This window comes from Aptenodytes patagonicus, chromosome 3 (genome assembly GCF_965638725.1).
Source record: "Aptenodytes patagonicus chromosome 3, bAptPat1.pri.cur, whole genome shotgun sequence".
Classification (NCBI taxonomy): Eukaryota; Metazoa; Chordata; class Aves; order Sphenisciformes; family Spheniscidae; genus Aptenodytes; species Aptenodytes patagonicus.
The window spans coordinates 92,433,847-92,447,193 of record NC_134951.1 but is presented as its reverse complement, the minus strand read 5'-3'; the positions used below and the strand labels follow the sequence as shown (position 1 = coordinate 92,447,193).

Here is a 13,347-nt window from a genome sequence, read left to right as displayed (position 1 = left end):
TCAGTTATATCTTTCCCGATATTGCTATTTCGAAAATGTGAACTGGTCATAACATAACTGTGAGAGTACGGAGTGCTGTCAAACGTTCGTTGTTTCTGCAGATGGTACGTGCTTGCTGAACTCCGGAGTCGTTCGCATGACTTGCACCGGCTTCCAGAAGGAGGTGATCTTTTACTGTGTCTTTATTGAGACTGTCAAGAGATGTACCTCTTCTAAGTTTTCCATGGCACTGCTTTCGGTGTCAGAGACCGTTTTACGCTCATCCTGCCCATCCGCACGCATAATTGCAATCGTATCCTGCCAGTTTTATGCAAACGGTCATGTTTCAGGTCCACTCTCGGGACTGTAAAACTACCATTGTCTCCTGTTGAAGCACGATCAGGGATTGAATGTCTAGAAAGGAGTAGAACGTTGCTGTAGGGCAAGAACAAAAATGTTGTGGAAGTCGGGGAAAGCTGTTACTGCTTTATTACCCATCAGTCGAACTGCCTGCATAGTCCCGAGTTTTAGGGTTTTGACCCCTGATTAACTTGAAAGAGGAGGACAGAGTGGAGAAAATGAGAAATTGCTTAACTGTTTAAGAAGAAATGAATTTGTTTTTTCTCCCAAACTTGGCCAAATTGTAACTTCCGAGCCACTGCACGGATTGTAACAAATAATTTTGAAGTAAGTTTCAGCTCGCCAAATATTTCCAACATAAACCAGCTTCTGCACAAAGAAGCACAGAAAGGGTCTTCCGAAGTGTGATTTGAAGTTGTGTGTTAGTTCTAGCTTGTAGAGAATGTATTTTGCGTCAGTGTTCAGGGAAAGAGAAAGGCCTGTGTCGTGACAGAGCAGCTCGAAAATACTTAAGCATTGCAAGGGCTGCTATTGTGTTTTACAGGATTTGGTTTAGAAACTGTAACTGTTAGTTTGGCTGCCGTCTTTAAGACTCTCCCTAGTAACGCTTGCTCAGATTGCCAACCTAAAGCACATTATTGATGCAAGCTTTCTGACAGTTTAAGTGAACGTTTGTATTAGTTCTCTTAGTGGTTATCCAGAACCTTAGCGACTGCCTAATAATGCTGTCTTAACCTGTAGTTTTTGATTGGTGTTTCAGACCTTGAATTTTTTAAAGAAATCTGGTCCTTCGATAAGCGAAGCCATTCATGACAGCTACAATAGGTGTCTTGTAGCTGGCTTGCTGTCTCCAAGGCTAGTTGATGCCCAGCCATCCAGTTTGAGCCAGGTGAGTGCGTATCAGGGAATCAAGGGGGAAATACATCCCTCTTGTCTGACGGGGCTGTAGAGGCTACAGGACATGATGATCTGATTTTCCTGTTATTTGCAAGCTGCACTGAAATGCAGGGCTTGACTTTAGTTAGCAGAAGTAGTAGTAGTCTTCGATCCAAACTACTGAGGTTGACTGGGAACAGTCTTTAGAGACCCCTCTCTTCATTCTGTGCCCCAGATACGCACAAGGACGCGTGCAGTCAGTGCTGGTCATGCGCAGCAGAAAGCACCCTTCCCTCAGAACAACCTTCATCCCCGTCAGCTTCTCAAAGCACGAGGTTCAGTGCAGTAGCTGACGAAGGGGGTGTCTCGCTCGGATGCGAGCTATTGCAGACATCAGCTTGCTGCACGATACGTGACCATTTGCTTCCAAGGAAGTGGGCTGTGGTAAACAATTACTGTGGTCAGCTCTACCTGAGACTTTCATCACCGCTTCCGCTCATTTTCCCTTCATCAGTAGGCGCTTCTGCATCCTCTCAAAGCAGATCTTCACCTCTGTAGCCTTTGCCTTGTGCTACAGTAGCCCAATTTACTCCTCTTAGAGTGCCCTCTTGTTGCTGCAACACCTTAATCGCCTTTATCTCATGACACCCACTACCTTCTACCTGCTTTATCCCACCATAGTGACTTCACCCGCCTCTTTCGTAGGTTTCCCATTTGCAGTGCACCAACCTCTCTCTCTCATGCAAAGAGTTTTGTGAGAGATGGAGCGTCTTCACCCAGGCAGGATCTAAGCTAAGGGATCAGCTAGCTAGTCATCCCACAGTGGAGCGGTTAGTGGGGAGGGGAGAGCAGTCTTCCCACTGCCCTCATCTTCCTGTCTACTGGATTCTTCACCGGATTTGTGGAAGCGTGTTAGGGCAAGTAACGCTTCTGCACAGTGCGGTAGCTAAAGTAAATTTCTTGGCAAGTTGGCCTAGCCCATAGACTGTTTATTTTGCAAGCCTGATGTAGACTCTTGCATTCAGATTAGATGTTCTGGCGTCAACTCCAGTTTGGAAATAACTTGGGAAATCAAGAAGTTTTTCTAATAACCTTTGCTGAACTGGGACTATCTCGTTCAGAGACTTGTTAGGCATTTGAGCAGGGATTTCGTTTGCATGTCAGTAAGACAAATTTCAGGGTTCGGGTCAAGAAGCTTGCTTTGGAGTTTTGTTTGCCACCGTAAGTAGCATTTGGTGTGTTTCCTTGTCTGCAACCACTTTTCAGACAAAGGTGGAACTATCACATGTGTATTCCAATGTGTAGAAATGGCTTTGACTGGAATGATTTTACCTAGAAGGGAAAGATACTTTTGAATGTGTTTAAAAAAACCAAACAAGCAAACAAGCAAGCAAGTAAAATTTTATGAAGGATCGTTTCACCTGAAAGAAGTATCAGAACACCAGCTGAAATAAGCTGCTACTTAACATCGCATGTCTGTGCACACCTGTGCATTATCCTTCTAAAGGATTACCGCTACGCTGTAATACAGTGTTGGAACGGCCTAAAATGTAAACCTATTAGACTTTAAATGTCTCACTTCTTTCCTGTCATTTTAGAAAACTGTAACTTAACGTTTTGGGCGTCAGAACTGCTTGACGCCTTCATAGTCTAGAAAGCTGCTTGCCCTTAGCTTCACTGTTTCCACGCAAAGAGTGTATTTGGTCTGTCCCCTTCATGCATTCCTGATGGCAAGCTTCACGCACAAAACGCGTAGTGGGTCTAGCAGAGGATGTTACCGACAACAGTTAGTTGGAACTCAGTAAACTGAGACTACAATGCAGAGGCATGCAAATAAAGGTTAGAATCAGCCTTCAGTAAGTTGAACTGGCAGAGGAAAAGTTTAATGTGTTCCTCAGACCAAGCAGCAGTCCAGCCCGTGGCTAGAATTAAGAAAAAGAATGTGGAATTAGTTGCATGTGTACTCACTGCCTTTGTGACGTCTGAATGAGTATACGGTTAGAAGCAAACACGTCCTGTTGATGGTTCAGGTATTGACAGCATGTGAGATGCTCATTTTAGTTTGTCTGTTACGTTTAGGGGGAGCAGTTAGAAGCGGTATTGTCAGCTGCTGTCCAGGCAGGTTCTTTAGAACTTCTGACTGGATGCATTAAGCATTGGACATCTGAAGGTAACGCTTCTTATGTTGTTTTGATGTTACGTATTTTTTGGTTTGAAATTGTTGATTCAGTTCTTTTTTGTTCTCTTTTTTTAAAGAGCAGCCAAGTTCTGCTGCTAATTTACGGTTTGTTCTTGAGTGGACGTGGAACAAAGTGATCTATACAAAAGACGAACTGGACCAAACATGTGAGTCCTAGTGTAGTCATTCTGCAAACATAAAACCATTCTTTCTAACTGAGCTTGTTCAGTAATCTGCTGGTATAGGATATTGCACGCGGTTCTTTAAGTGTACTTTGAAACTCTGAAATTGCTCTGCCGGCTAACGCTTTAATATTTGTTCTTTAAAAAGGTGTTCCGCTGTTTGATGGCTCTTGCAACTTCATTGACCCACAGACATTACAGTCTCTTCAGCACTGCCAGTTGCTCCTGAGCAACCTTAGCACAGTCTTAAACTGTTTTCTAACGGAAGCACAGGAGCTTACTGAAAAAGGTGTGTAAGAGTATTACTAAGCCTTTGGCACGTTTTATTAAGGTTTGGAATTATGCTTGGGTTGCAGTTGTGGAAGCATGAGCTTTTGTTGTTTTTGATGGTTGGAAGACAGCCAAAGCCAAATTTAGCTGGGAGAAGGGGCTTAAATCTGAGAAGCTGGGAGGACCACTTAACATGCCCTGAGTTCAGGGAAACAGTTTGTTGTGGAGTTCATGCAAGTGGCTAGGGGAGGCTACATTCAGCAAGAAGCGATGTAAGCAACTGGGTCGACATTACAGCAACTGAATGTGCTAATGCCGAAAAGTATTCTCTTTAATTCTTAGCTAGCAATTTGTAATTGCATGCAAGTCTGGTATTGCAAATGACTGAAACGTATGAAGGAAGCAGAAATGAGTAACTTGTAAGTTACTTGGGTTTCTGTAGCTTTTTATATTATAAACTGTCCTTGGCATGTTGAGAAAAAAGAGGCGTATCCCTTTGCTGTAGTACAAATCTCTGCTACGTGAAAACCAGAGGTCTTGTTCGTGAGTGCATTTATTAGTTCAGGCTTTATTTTTGTTACTCTAACCTTTAGTGAATGTGCTTCTTTGTAGGGGTTGCTTTTTGTTTTGGTGGCGATTGTGTGGGGTTTTTCTTCAAAGGAGGAAGTGACAGAGAGTGAAAACTGCAAAGGCAAAGATTTCTACCGTGTTATTTTTATACTTTCTGTTCAGTATGATGAAGGGAGTTTTGTAAAAATGGGAGGAATTGCATCACAAGAATCATCTTCTATGCCTTTTTTCAGGTTTTGCAGACTTGACAAACAAGCAGGTGGTAACTAGCCTCATTTCTTTGTATGCACAAGTGGTCACCTGGTTCTGTCGATCCAGCCTCCTTCCAGAGGGTTTAGGTAAGCATAAACTGTAACACGTTTGTAACGAGGAGACTCTCCAGGAAGTGATTCCTACGAACACATGCTTAGCCATGCTTTGGTAAATGTTTTGTCCGTAACACGTCGTGTCGGTCCAGCAACAGCGTGTGCTGACGTTCCGTTGGTGAAACGGAGATTTTACAGGTTTTTCAGGTACCTAGTGTAGCGTAATGCAAGCGGTTTCTTTCCGGGATGTGTTTTGGAAATAGCAACAAGCCTCTGTTGCTATTCAAGGAGTTGCTTATGTCCACAGCTTGAAATACTTGGGATTTGAAACAAATAACTGTGGAACAACCAATACTGGAGTGCTTGTTTTTACAGTAAAAGCATTACCTGCATGTTTTGAACTTTGTCTTTATTGCTTGAGGGAAATCTACACCTCGGAAATACTTCTTTCCTTGGATGGATTATAAATTCTGTCGCCAGCCTTAACTGTCTTACAAATGCTCACGTGACACGTTGAAAAAACCATTCCCTCGGAGAACTGTTTTTTCTTATAGTGAACTCCAGCTTACACCACATGTTCTGAATGCGGCGTCAACTGTAAACTTGAAATGGCACTTGAGACAGGAAGGAATTGAGTCTCGTGTCCTACGTCTCCTTTAGCAAAGGCAGAAACAGGACTGGCTGCTTTCAGAGTTGGAGGCTTCTTGATGCTTAGCTTGTACGATCGTCTGTCTTTTTAGTCAAAAATTTTAGATTAAAAATGTGATATTGCTTCTTTAACTTGCTTTTACTTTATTGCCTGTAGATGACGAGACGCGTTTGTCTAGACCTTTCTACAATTATCCTCTGATTCAGAGCTACTATACTGGTCATCGGCAGAAACTTGAGCGTTTATCGAGGTAGGACTTACTGGAAAACTCTAGAACGCTTCCACTGCCAATTCGGAAGTGGAAGTGAATGGCTTTTGTATCGACGGTTGTATTTGCCACGCTTAATGCCTTTGCCGGCAATACTCTTGACTGCGGTGATGCGTGTGTTCTGTTGAACGCAGAGCTTACTCTCCTGTGTTAAAATGTTTACACACACCTCTGCTTAGTACCATCTGCTGGTATCATCAGTTTTTTGTGGCGTACTTAACTCATTGGCTAATCTGTATAATTTGTTACTCCTGAAGAAGATCGTGTGATTAGGAGAGGCTCAGTCATCTCCAGCTCAGCAAAGCACGGCGTTCACAGAACAGTTGTTCTGGGCACAGAAGAAAGCGTGTTGTGGAAAAAAATCCTCTCTCTTCTTGACTAGTAATGGATGGTAAAAATTGTATTGGCCTAAATCCCCTACTCACAAGTACCTTTGTGTGATTTAATAAGATAGTCAGAGTTACACGTCGTTGGCACACCTAGCACTCTACTGGCTATTGGCTAGAAGTCGCTTCCTACTGTAAACTCTCTTTCCTGGACTAGCTTGCTGGCATATAGGTGATATGCCTTGGATTAGATGATAATAGATTTTTCTTTGGCAGTTGTACTGAGAGCTAAATAAAGACCTAAACAAGCTTAGGCTATGGCACTGTGAACAAGATGCTGCCAGGTGAGTTAAGGTGGAAGCTGCAGTGGATTAGGTATTGACTTGAAAGTTCCTCTGACTTAGCTTACGTCGCAAGTAACTTACCTACAGGCTCATGTGTTCCTTAGAAGCATACAGCCTCTAGCGTGCTTTTTCTGCTTTTTATCGGCGGGAAAGTAAAGGGTAGCGTCGCAGTCGGCAGAAGACTGTGAAGGGCTTTTGAAGAGCGTAATTCTTAAAAGTTCAGCCATCCGTAATTGTAGTTCTATTTTGAACTCCTTTAATAGCTGAATGTCTCCTAACGGTCGTTGAATCATGGAATCATAGAATAGTTTGGGTTGGAAGGGACCTCTGTCTTCCATCTGACTCAGAAATTTTTTCCATGTGCATTTCGAGTCGTAATCACGCCTTTGTATGTTTGTTCCTTTCTTTGACTGGCTCATTTTTTGTTTTGACTGGAGGAAATTTGTTACACGGAGAGGCTGGAATTAGTGTTTTACTCTGTCCAAACCCTTGCTACCTTTTGTTCCAGAGGAAAATGGGATTCTGACTGCTTGATGATTGATGGAATGGTTTCCCAGTTAGGAGACCAAGTTGGGAAGTTGTGGCGGAGAGATGAAGGAGGAACTGGGAAATATCCACCTGCTACTTTACATGTGAGTGTGGTGTTCACTGAAAACAACAACAACAACAACAACAACGCCCCCCCCCAACCCCACCCAAGAGCCAGTGATTTATGCAAGACAGGGGTTTTTAAAGACCACCTAATTTTTTATTTCAGGCACTGCTGGATCTCTATTTGCTAGAAAACATTGAAGAAAGCTACAAACATGCAATTGTATCCTTTCCAGTTGTTTTTACTACACCTTCAGTATATGCACATAAATGTTCTTAAATGTTTGTCGCCTACGTGTTTAATGACACTTTTGAATTTATGCTTCAAACACAATGCAAGCGAAAACAGTTAGTTTAGAATTAAGTCGTAGGCAGAAGCATTGTTTTATTTCTTTGGACTGCGGATTTTTTACGTTGGTTTTTTTTTAATGTTTTGTTGCAAAGTCTCTTCTGATGTGAGAAAGCAGGTTTACTACAAAACGTTAAAGATAAAAAGCCTCTGTAGTTTTTCTCAAAGCTTAAACACAGGTTTTAATTTTTTAAAGCACCCGTACCCGTAGCAAATGGCTACTTACTAGCATGATGCGCTAAAACGTGCTGCTTCAGAGCAAAAGGGTTTCTAACGGTGGTTTACCAGGACCTGATTTTTGCCAAAATCATCCGTTTTCCAGCAGTGCTTGCTTTTGTTCTCTTAAAAGTGCAGGCACACAGAATAATAAGCAGAGAGAAGAGAAAAGTCACTGGGCAGAAACTTAATTTTTAAGCTGCCGAAACGGACAGAACTGCTTTTGCTGTTTGTTGCCTAACCTGAGAGGGGAGCCTAGAGGGCAAGGGGTTTGCTAGCTGTTGTACCCCAGAGCTGCCTTCTTAGAACGTGTCCCTGAGAACGGATGTCGGAAAGAGAAAATGACACTACCGATGGGTGATCCACATACTGCTTTAAATCCAGTTTTAGTCATTCAGAGCGAAGTTGTATTGTAAGGACGCCATAATTTACATCGTTTTATATCCTCTGGAAAAAACCAACTGTAGCATTTCTTTGCTTTAATAACTACGCATTGGATGTTCAAATGCTTTGAATGTCCGACAGGTAGCTCCACTGACTAAAGAGGGAGCCCGAGTTTATAACTGAAGTATTTACATACCTAAAGTTAACCTTTCTGAATGCCTTACAGAAACCAAAGAGTCTTTCTTTTGGGTTATTTATTCGGAGTGCAGTTCTGTGGTTAGGACCTGACTATCTTCAGGTTATAATAGCTTAAAATGGTAAAACTAACGCATTAGTCTCTTCTGCTTCCTACCGCTTTTATAGTCTTGCTTCATTATGTTTTTCTAAATGCGGTGTGATAAATTTTTGGTCTTAGAAATCTATTAGTCTTAATTCGGTACTTGATATCAGACAATTTACTTGCTGCTGGATATCATGCATTCCTTTCCGAAGAAAACGGAAACTTCAGTCGGCTCCTTCCCAACTGCCTTTGCTATCCCTTGGGGTCTTGTTAGGCTTATTCAAGGTTTTTGGCTTCTCGATCACAATGATTATGAAGTACGTAAGTTACCGCTTAGTTAGACATACATTGCAGTACAAAGCTATAATCTAGAAAAGGATTTTAAAATTTGGTGCTTGGCTAATAACAGGTGATAAAACACTAGGAGCTTCTTTGTAATACTGCTACGACATCTTCAGCAATAAATTAAGATTTGAAATGTTGGTTTAATTACTTTGACAGGAATTTGATTAAAAAAGAAGACATCAACTTTAAGAATGCTTGATATTTGAACTTTCAAAGCCATCCGTTTAGGTTGTTTTCAGCAGACCAGTCGAGCGCTTTCTCAAAAACAGTGGTTTAGGTACTTTAAATATTAAAACTATGATCATAGCAGCAGGATTTGAGACAGAAGACCGCAAAAGTGACTGTTCAGCCCAATTCACGTTCTTTTGGATGCTGAAGGTTGCTCTTTGCCTGTCACGATGTTGATGTTATCTGTTTGTCTGGGAGAGTAGCTTATGATTTAGTAATGTGTTTATAAAAAGTGGTGTTTGTATACAGCGACTTGGTTAACCTAGGAAAGTGTGAATTACTCCTTTTAAAGCACTCGCTTTGTTCGGTATGGCTAACTGAATTTTTTTTCCTGCAAATACTTAAGCGTTGTTATTTACATGTCCTGTATCAAGCGTTTCATTAGTTAGTCATCTAAGCGTATTTAACACACATTCACCCTTACTTAAGAAGCTTTTGAATATTTTTGTTGCCTGCGTGTATGTATGTATGTATGTAGCTTAATAAACCCGATCTCTACCTCCCACAGAGTTCACTGGCCCTGCTCTTTCATCCAGCTACAGTCAAAACTGTGTCATGGCAACATCGGAGAATTCTTCAGTCCCTCATGTGCCAAGGAGAGCATAGGCGAGCCCTCAGATACATACAGGTGATGAAGCCATCCACGTCAAGCAGTAGTGAAGTGCGGCTTTTCCTCACTGTGTTGCTGTCCAATAGGTAAAGGAAGATATGCCACCATTTTGGCATTCAAATGTTGTGAAAGGTGGAGAACAAATAATATAAATCACGATTCCCTAAATTCCCTTTCAACTTTGAATGCAATACTTTTGGGGCATCTTTTTGGTTATACTATTACTATTCCTTCACATCTCAAAAAAACTAATTGCAGGTGCGTGGTGGAGGCTTGGGGTCTGTTGCAGCGACATACCACTAGGTCAAATATAGAAGAGCTGCTAAAGCACATGTATGAAATCTGTCAGGAGATGGGACTAATGGAAGACTTACTGAAGCTGCCTTTCACAGACACTGAACAAGTAAGTGTGGACGAGAAGAAAAATCTTAATCGTCCCTTTGAAAAGAGAAGAGGCAGAATCATAATAGATTTTTGAAATGTGTTATTTCTCATAGGAGTGTTTGGAGAAGTTTTTACAGACCAATGCGGGTGTTCAGAATCATGAATTTCTTTTAGTCCACCACCTGCAGCGTGCCAGCTATATCCCAGCCGTACAGCTGAATCGGTCGATGAAGGTTAATCTTACAGTAAGCATAGAAGTTCTGCCAAGTGTGCAAGTTTCTGTTAGGTGTTACCAACCGCTTTTGATAGTACTCAATAAAACCCCTGCTTTCTTTTTTGTTCCACTCTTTGAAATACTAGGAATAAGTTCCTACACCTTAAGTCACAGCTGAACCTAAAAGTTGAACAAACTATTTCACTACTCCAAAGGTACTCTGTGAAGTTGTAAATCAAATGTTACAGGCCATTGTTGACTCCACTTAAAATACTTTGTTTGCATCTGAGCAATAAATAGATATCTTTTCCCTCAGCCAAGCTTATCATTCAGTTATTCACATGCGGATGTATTCCACAGCTTTCATTTTCCCACTTTCATGGCAGAAATTCTTCTCCAACTTCCGTTTCTCAAAATAGCCAGCCTAAATTTTGTCTTATGTGGACTTCTGTTATGAATCTGTGATGCATTTGCTCTTTTCCGGGACCACAGTTTTCCAGTGAATGAAACTTATCAGGTGGTTTGGGAAGTTTTAGAGCCTGCATTTGAAAGCTTTCATGCAGCCAGAAGGCGTGTGTAGGTAGCTGCTGCTTACTCGTATTAAAATTGGCATCCTTTTGTCCAACGTAATTTGCAGTTGCCCTGTATATTCAGTCATCTCGGACACTGGTGTTTCAGGAAAAACAAGGGAAGGCCTGCTATTTTGTAAGCCATTTGGAAATTGCAGGTGGCAACAAGCACATCAGAATGAGGTTCTGCAGGGTGCCAGAATTGTTTTACCTCCAAGGTGTAGGTTCTGTTGTTATTCTAGTCTTCCTTCCGCTTCGCTAAAAATACCGGGTGAAATTGGCGTGTGCTGATGGGTAGAACTTGCTGCTGCTCTGTGCAGTGGATGGTTTTTCCTGTGTCTGTAGAGGAAATTTAGTCACTAATTAGAAACGGCACAGACAGTTCTGTGCAGTGAACTTCTTGAAAGGAGTTAACGCTTTGCTTTACGCTTTTCATTCCTCAGAATGACCGTGATCCTCGCTTGAGAGAGAGAGCAGTTGCCAGAAATTCTGGATTAGACCAATACGGCAAGATCCTTCCTAGAGTTCAAAGGACGCTGGCTGTAGAGAGAGCCAAGCCTTACCATTTGCCTTCATCGGTCTTAAGAGAAGGTAATTTTTAGGGGGGAGAAATGTAATGGACAGCTAACCATCACTTTGGTTACACAAGGCTGATATGCTTTCCCTCTTGCTTTACAGTCGCAAGACCAAAGCCATTATCAACAGTACCACAAGGAGCTAATACAGGAAATGTGCGTGCAAAAGTAACTTTCATCAAGAACGTGTTGTCCACAATCGGAGAAGTACGGGTAGGACATGAGCAGAAGACGAGTCTCTCACAATATGATAGGTAAGCAGCCTTTTAACAAAGCTTAGTGTTGAGCTGCATGTTTGGCAAGAGAGAGAGAGAGAGATCCGTTTGACTTATGACAGTGTTTTGGAGGGAAGGTGCACCTGAATAAAGCCTTGTTTGGCTTTTTTGCGCACGCAGTAGATAACATTTAAGGATCCATACATCGTAAGTAGTATTTGGAGAGAGAGTTTTTCTGCTGTGATAATGTTATTCATGCAAATACACGTGTTTACGTTACGGTCAACGTGTTTACAGAATTTAAGATAGCTGAAACCAAAACTGTGATTACCATCAAGCTAGCAGAGTTGCGCGATGCATTTGTTGGGCCACCAGTTACAAAATTTTCACAGAAACGTTCTGGCCACAACTAAAACATGGGTGCGTTATCAACTTTGTTCTCATCCTAAATCCAAAACACCATACCAGCTACTAGAAAGGAAATTAACTCTATCCCTGCCGAAACCAGGACAATATCCACCCCTTATTCTATACCATCTGCGTCATGCTCAAGTCTCATATTTTCCAGTACATTTTCATTAATCACCACCCCCTTTTATATATATATATATATATACACACACACACACACACAGAGATATCATTCCCTTCACCTGTGGGCCATCCCTCTAAAATGTTCGGTGAGTTCATTTAGTCCATGACTTCAGGCTCCATCTGTCATAATAATCTTTCAGGGCAGGAAAAATGGAGATGGTATGTGGTGTTGGATTGTTTCATGTTGAAGTCAGTTCTGGTACCATCATCACTGTGCTTTGCTTGGTTTCACTGAAGTTATTCTTCATTAATCTGGGTGGTTCTTATTGTAATAACATTAGTATGGCATATAATATTATTAGTATTATTAGTATATCTGTGTATTATTAGTATAACTATTATAACTATAATTAGTACTTAACATCACATAATTCAGATCATTGGCTATTCTCACCCAAAATCAAATCCCCTTGAGGCACACATCGGGCTTCCCCATCCTTCCGCATTATCCACCAAGTGCAACCCAGGTCCTTGAGCAAAAGCAATCCCACGGATGGGTCTGCCTCTGCCCGAGGCAGGAATAACCCAGACTGTCTTCCCCAGCATATTTTTTATGTGCACTACAGGAACTTTATTCCCATCTACGGTACGTAAAAGTTCTGACTGGGCAGGGCCTGCTCGATTGGCAGATCCCCGAGTGTTGACTAACCAGGTGGCCTTTGCTAAATGCGTATCCCAATGTTTGAACGTCCCACCACCCATTGCTCTCAGCGTAGTCTTTAACAGTCCATTGTATCGTTCAATTTTCCCAGAAGCTGGTGCATGATAGGGGATGTGATACACCCACTCAATGCCGTGCTCTTTGGCCCAGGTGTCTATGAGGTTGTTTCGGAAATGAGTCCCATTGTCTGACTCAATTCTTTCTGGGGTGCCATGTCGCCATAGGACTTGCTTTTCAAGGCCCAGGATAGTGTTCCGGGCAGTAGCATGGGGCACGGGATTTGTTTCCAGCCATCCGGTGGTTGCCTCCACCATTGTAAGCACGTGGCGCTTGCCTTGGCGGGTTTGTGGGAGTGTGAAATAATCGATCTGCCAGGCCTCCCCATATTTGTATTTCAACCATCGTCCTCCATACCAGAGGCTTTAACCGCTTGGCTTGCTTGATTGCAGCACATGTTTCGCATTCATGGATAACCTGGGCTATAGTGTCCATGGTCAAGTCCACCCCTCGATCACAAGCCCATCTGTATGTTGCATCTCTTCCTTGGTGACCTGAGGTGTCATGGGCCCACCGAGCTAGAAATAATTCACCCTTATGTTGCCAGTCCAGATCCACCTGAGCCACTTCAATCTTAGCAGCCTGATCCACGTGCTGGTTGTTTTGATGTTCTTCAGTGGCCCGACTCTTGGGTACGTGAGCATCTACGTGACGGACTTTTACAACCAGGTTCTCCACCCGGGCAGCAATATCTTGCCACAATGCGGCAGCCCAGATGGGTTTGCCTCTGCGCTGCCAGTTGCTCTGCTTCCATTGCTGCAACCACC

At 42.4% G+C, this 13,347-nt stretch overlaps 1 protein-coding gene across 1 annotated transcript in view; it reads left to right on the top strand.

Moving 5' to 3' along the window:
- Window positions 1-11,311, top strand: part of LOC143158377 (protein ELYS-like) — a 46,880-nt gene extending 35,569 nt beyond the window's left edge. The window contains exons 11-25 of the mRNA XM_076334240.1: window positions 102-163; window positions 1,100-1,228; window positions 3,295-3,385; window positions 3,472-3,561; window positions 3,725-3,865; window positions 4,650-4,754; window positions 5,527-5,620; window positions 6,817-6,940; window positions 7,066-7,122; window positions 8,299-8,445; window positions 9,210-9,397; window positions 9,570-9,714; window positions 9,809-9,940; window positions 10,922-11,069; window positions 11,157-11,311. Of these exons, the coding sequence (XP_076190355.1) occupies window positions 102-163; window positions 1,100-1,228; window positions 3,295-3,385; window positions 3,472-3,561; window positions 3,725-3,865; window positions 4,650-4,754; window positions 5,527-5,620; window positions 6,817-6,940; window positions 7,066-7,122; window positions 8,299-8,445; window positions 9,210-9,397; window positions 9,570-9,714; window positions 9,809-9,940; window positions 10,922-11,069; window positions 11,157-11,311 (1,808 nt within the window). The remainder of the gene's footprint in view (window positions 1-101; window positions 164-1,099; window positions 1,229-3,294; window positions 3,386-3,471; window positions 3,562-3,724; window positions 3,866-4,649; window positions 4,755-5,526; window positions 5,621-6,816; window positions 6,941-7,065; window positions 7,123-8,298; window positions 8,446-9,209; window positions 9,398-9,569; window positions 9,715-9,808; window positions 9,941-10,921; window positions 11,070-11,156) is intronic.
- Window positions 11,312-13,347: the final 2,036 nt, after the last annotated feature.